This window comes from Alosa alosa, chromosome 20, assembly GCF_017589495.1.
Source record: "Alosa alosa isolate M-15738 ecotype Scorff River chromosome 20, AALO_Geno_1.1, whole genome shotgun sequence".
In the NCBI taxonomy this organism is placed as follows: domain Eukaryota; kingdom Metazoa; phylum Chordata; class Actinopteri; order Clupeiformes; family Clupeidae; genus Alosa; species Alosa alosa.
In genome coordinates this window covers 8289058-8295302 of record NC_063208.1, presented here as the reverse complement: position 1 = coordinate 8295302, position 6245 = coordinate 8289058, and the positions used below count along the sequence as shown (strand labels likewise).

The 6245-nt window shown below is 46.2% G+C and overlaps 1 protein-coding gene across 1 annotated transcript in view; it reads left to right on the top strand.

Moving 5' to 3' along the window:
- Window positions 1-6245, top strand: part of ash1l (ash1 (absent, small, or homeotic)-like (Drosophila)) — a 34602-nt gene that overhangs the window by 26222 nt on the left and 2135 nt on the right. Inside the window, 7 exon segments of the mRNA XM_048230165.1 lie at window positions 97-229; window positions 1063-1338; window positions 3590-3676; window positions 4035-4125; window positions 4591-4729; window positions 5115-5287; window positions 5869-6035. Coding sequence (XP_048086122.1) covers window positions 97-229; window positions 1063-1338; window positions 3590-3676; window positions 4035-4125; window positions 4591-4729; window positions 5115-5287; window positions 5869-6035 — 1066 coding nt within the window.

Here is a 6245-nt window from a genome sequence, read left to right as displayed (position 1 = left end):
ACTGTGTATATGTGTGTGTGTCTGACATGTGTGCGTATGTGTGTGGGTGTGTGTTTCATAACGGCTGATGTGTGCATGTCTGTGTTTCTCTCTCAGGAACACACAGTACTATGAGAAGGTGTCTGACCCGCTGGACTTGAGTACCATAGAGAAGCAGATTCTAACGGGTCATTATAAAACCGTGGAGGCCTTCGACTCGGACATGCTCAAGGTGTTCCGCAATGCAGAGGTCAGAGCACCATGCCATGTGTACCCCCACACACAAAACACCCACACACACACACACACACACACACACACACACACACACACACACACACAAACTAGCACACACACACACACACACACACACACACACACACACACACACACAGGTTCATAAACAAGCACACAAACACACACACACACACACACACACACGTATGTTCATAAACACAAACACATACATAAACACTTACACACACATACAGTGCATATTGTGTACATAAACACACACAAACACACACGCACACACTTCCAGAGCAGCAGTCCCAGTCAGTTCAGCCCACATATGCTTACACAGATTGTGTTTACTACATTTCACCCCCATGAGTCAGTGGCAGAGCCGTGACATTTGGCTTCCTTAGTAGTAGTTTGATATTAATAGAATGGAATCTGTCTGACTAAGCCGGTGTAGTGGTGTGTGTGTTTGTGTGTTTGTGTGTTTGTGTGTGTGTGTGTGTGTGTGTGTGTGTGTGTGTGTATGGGGGCGGGGGGGCTGAAATGTGGGATGCAGTATTATATATTTGAAGTATTAGGCTATGTATCCTATAGGTAAGCATTTGAACTATGTAATCAATCGAAATATTATGTATAGCATAGGTAATCATTTGAATATTATGTATAGCATAGGTCATTTGAAGTATTATGGATACTGTAGATAGGTGTGTGAGTGACTAGTCACATAGTACTATAGCAGTAGACTCTATCAGTACTCTGCAAGAGCAACACATTGAAACACATTTGAGTTTTGTGTTTTGAGGAGCTGCAGTGATAAGCCTGTGTGTTTGTTTACACGTGCAGAAGTATTACGGGCGCAAGTCGGCGGTGGGCCGCGACGTCTGTCGGCTCAGGAAGGCGTACTACGGCGCTCGGCACGAGGCGGCCGTCCAGATCGACGAGATCGTCGGCGAGACGGCCAGCGAGGCCGACAGCTCCGACTCGCTGGAGCGGGACCACGCCCATCACCACCATCACCACGGCAGCGCCGGCAGCCATGACAAGGACGACGACATCATCCGCTGCATCTGCGGGATGTACAAGGACGAGGGCCTGATGATCCAGTGCGAGAAGTGCATGGTGAGATCAAACACATGGAGATCATAGCATCTGCTACGGGATCTACCGGGATTTAGACACACGCTAATCTCAAGAGTTAGTTTACATGAGAGGATTATGCAATCACTGAGTCACCACCAGGAGCTGGAGTTGTAGGTGTAATGGGTGCTTTAAATGTAGCACTTGTCGTACTCTCTGTAATGGGTGCTCTAAATGTAGCACTTGTCGTACTCTCTGTAATGGGTGCTCTAAATGTAGCACTTGTCGTACTCTCTGTAATGGGTGCTCTAAATGTAGCACTTGTCGTACTCTCTGTAATGGGTGCTTTAAGTGTAGCACTTGTCATACTCTCTGTAATGGGTGCTCTAAATGTAGCACTTGTCGTACTCTCTGTAATGGGTGCTCTAAATGTAGCACTTGTCGTACTCTCTGTAATGGGTGCTCTAAATGTAACACTGGACTCTTAAAGGTCCAGTATGTAGGAAATAATGGAAAATAAACTGTAACCATTCCAAAAATGATTACCATATGTTGTCAGAGAGTAAGGAAACACGATGAATTGAAGTAATGGCTTATTTGACAACATTACTTAACTCGTAAAACCCCGTAAAACCCATGAAAAAAAATGAGTTACGGGCGGAATCTCTTGGAATTTTCGCTATGTTTTGAACGATTAATTCTAGAATAGCTGTATTAATAATGGGCCTCCCTCCCATTTGGGTTGCCAAATTAGCAAAGGCCAACTGTCAACAGCTGTCAGTTGTAGTCATGAACGCCACGGGAGGCAGGAACATTTCCAAAATTAAAACAAGAAACAAATTAGGCCTAAGTGGACATTGGAGGAGCTTCCTGAGATGGTGACGCCTTCGCCAAACGAAGAATATCAAGTCTGACGAGAGCTGGCCATATTTCTCCACAACAGGTAGCCTAGGCTAAACTTCATCTGCATCGCTAACTTCAGCTAAATATGTTACGCTGGTTAGAGAGGTATTTTTTGTTTCACTGTTTCCGTAATGTGTAGCTGGGTCATGGTTGGAGAAACGCTAAAGCAGCTGCAGGTCAACTAACGCTAGCTAAGTCTTCATTACATCTGGCTCCCAGGAGAGGCTCCCTGGTAGTCTTGAGAACGCTCACCAGTGTTTTGATTTTGGCCTACAGAACGTTCGGTAACAATCCTACAAATCGCACCTTTAATGTCTCTCGTTTCCCTTCTCATGCTTTTTACTCTCCTCTTCCCTTTCTGTTTCCTTTTCCGTCTCTTTATCTGTCTGTTGTTGTCCTTCTATAAATCTTCTCTCTCCTTCCTCTCTTCTTCTGTTCTGTCTCCCTTATAACTTCCTTTTCATCCCTCTGTTTCTTGCTCTCCATTGTGCCCTATGTCTCCCCTTTCTTTTCTTTCTGTCCGTCTCTCTCTGTCTCTTTCTCATATCAGCCCCTTCCCATGCCCCATGTCTTTCTCTCTCCCGCCTGCGGGTCATTGAGCTCCACTGGCTATCCTTAGCCGTCCACATCAAATTCAAGTCACTGCTGCTTGCCCACAAAGTGATTTCTGGCTCTGCTCCCACTCACTTAAACGCTCCTATGAAGGCTTACATTACCCCTCGGCCGCTACGCTCCTCCAAGGAACTTGGTCTGGCACTGGCGCCCGTACACACACACAGCAATCCAGACTATTCTCATTTGTTCTTTTCTGTTGGTGGAACGACCTACCAATTGCTACCAGAGCCCTCTACCTCTCTATCTGCAAGTAGCTCTTGAGGAACCAACTCTTCTGAGAGTATCTCCTCTCCTAACACTTCTAACAACCCAACATGCATTTACCATGTACTTACTATACACTTACTATACACTTACAATAAACTTACTGTGCACTCACCATGCACTTACTATACACTTACTATAAACTTAATATACACTCACCATGCACTTACTATACACTTACTATACACTTACTATACACTTATTATACACTTACTATACACTTACCATACACTTACCATGCACTTATTATACACTTAATATACACTTACTATGCACTTACTTTGACCACACCTTGACCAGTACTTAAACTTCTGCACTCGCATTCTGTGGTAGTAGTATTTATTGTTGTAGTATTAATTGTTACCTAAGGTCTCCTCTGCAATGTAGCTTGAATGTTAATATTCATTTTGTAAGCTTGGTTTGGTACTAAAGTATCTGCTAAATGAATACATGTAAATGTCTCTCTCTCTCTCTCTCTCTCTCTCTCTTTCTCTCTCTCTCTCTCTCTCAGGTGTGGCAGCACTGTGACTGTATGCGTCTGGAGGCCGAGGTGGAACACTACCTGTGTGAGCAGTGTGACCCCCGCCCTGTGGACCGGGTATGTGACCCCTGACCTCTAACCTTCGCTCTTCCTTTGTCCTGTGACCTCCAGCCTCCCCCTCTCCATTTTGGCAGTGGTAGCATAGGGGCTAAGTGGGTTATCATGCAATAGTTGTAGGTACAACAAGGCACTTAAGGTAATAATTGACATATGTAAGAGGCTTTGGATAAAAGTGAATAAGTAAAGTTTGGTTTCTTCTCTGTGTGGTCACCAACTGGAGCTGTCCATGGTGCATGCCTGTGTGTGTGTGTGTATGTGTATGTATGTGTATGTATCCCTTTGTGTGTGTGTATTTTTTCTCTGTAATGTAATGTAATGTATTGGCGTTTGGTTTCTTCTGTGTGGTCACCCACAGGAGGTACCCATGGTGCCTCAGCCCAGCTACGCCCAGGCTGGCTCCATCTATTACATCTGCCTACTCAGAGATGACCTGCTGCTACACCAAGGTACAAACTAGTGTCTGTCTGTGTGTGTGTGTGTGTGTGTGTGTGTGTGTGTGTGTGTGTGTGTGTGTGTGTGTGTGTACAGTAAGTGCATCCCTTTGTGTGTGTGTGTGTCTGTGCGTGTGTACTTGTGTTTGTTTGTATGTGTGTGTGTGTTTGTAATTTAACCTAAGGATGAACTCAGTGAAGCAATTAAAAAGAGAAATGGTTCTGAGAATGTCAAGTACCATTGTACTTCAGCTGAAATGGTGGTTCCTAATGGGTTTGTACTATTTTCAAACCTCATTAAACTCTCATTTGCATTAAAGAGTCCTCAGTCTATTTATGTACAAGACTCTTTTTCCGAACCACAAGAACTTGGAGAAGTTAGGATTACACAAACAGATCACTAACGCTGTGTGTGTGTTTGTGTGTGTGTGTGTGTGTGTGTGTGTGTGTGTGTGTGTGTGTGTGTGTGTGTGTGTGTAGGGGACTGCGTGTACTTGATGAGGGACAGCAAGCGGACGCCAGAAGGTCAGCCTGTACGACAGTCCTACCGGCTCCTATCTCACATCAACAGAGAGAAGCTGGACATCTTCCGCATCGAGAAGCTCTGGAAGAACGAAAAGTAAGAAGCAAAAAACACAGACTAAGCACAGACACACACACACACACTCACACACACACACAGCGTTAGTGATTCACACACAAAGCTCAAACACAGACTATGAACACAAGAGAAACAGCAAGACCTCAAAGAACACATATATACAGCCCCCGACCATACTAGCTTTGCTGTTCAGACACACAGAGGATTCTCCTAGTTTACACTCAGGCACACATCCAGCCTTGAAAGACCAAACGCTCTCTACAGTTTTTCAGCCTATTATCAGTATTAACACACAAACACACACACACACACACACACACACACACACACACACACATCAATCAGCATACCTGGACAGGTGGCATCAAACAGTCTGTAATGCTTTTTTATGGTGTGTGTGCAGAGGGGAACGGTTTGCCTTCGGACATCACTACTTCCGACCGCACGAGACGCACCACTCTCCGTCGCGGAGGTTCTACCAGAACGAGCTCTTCAGGGTGCCACTGTACGAGATCATCCCTCTGGAGGCAGTGGTGGGCCCCTGCTGCGTGCTGGACCTCTACACCTACTGCAAAGGTACACACACACACACACACACACACACACCGGCGCCACGCCACGCGGCACGCACACACACACACACGCACACACGCGACGCGACACACGCTTGCACACACGCGACACGCTTTGCACACGCTTGCACACACGCGGCACGCACACACACACACACACACACGCGGCATTACCATTGCACACAGACACGCCACGCACACACACACACACACACACACACACGCTTGCACACACACACACACACACACACATGCACACACACACGCTTGCACACACACACACATGCGCGCACACACGCACACACACGCTTGCACACACACACACACACACACACACACACACGACGGCAGAGACACTTTCAGTTTCATGTTCACCAAAACGAATGCGTTTACATGTCTGTGGTTCCCATGATGTCATGACATGTCAGGTGTATGAGTTAGGATATGACAAGGAGTTTTCTTTGGCTGACTAAGCAATCTGTGTAAGTGTCATGGCATATTTCCACCAATCGTTCCTTCTAAGCCTTCCTGCTTACATTTCTGAAATGACCTTTGACCCTTAACCCGTCCCTTTGACCCCTGCAGGGAGACCCAAGGGCGTGAAGGAGCAGGATGTATACATCTGTGACTACCGGCTGGACAAGTCCGCACACCTCTTCTACAAGATCCACCGCAACCGCTACCCCGTGTGCACCAAACCGTACGCCTTCAACCACTTCCCCAAGCGGCTGGCACCCAAGAGGGACTTCTCTGTGAGTTCTGGTCACTGGGACCGTGTGTGTGTGTGTGTGTGTGTGTGTGTGTGGGGGGAGTGTTAGTGTGGCTTGCAGTAACATGAAAAATACTGCATCATTTGTGTAATGGACGTTCTGTGTCATGAGTTTTCTGTGAAAACACTTATGCGTTACTTTTAAGGAACTGTGTAATTCGTGTGTGTGTGTGTGTGTGTATGTGTGTGTGTG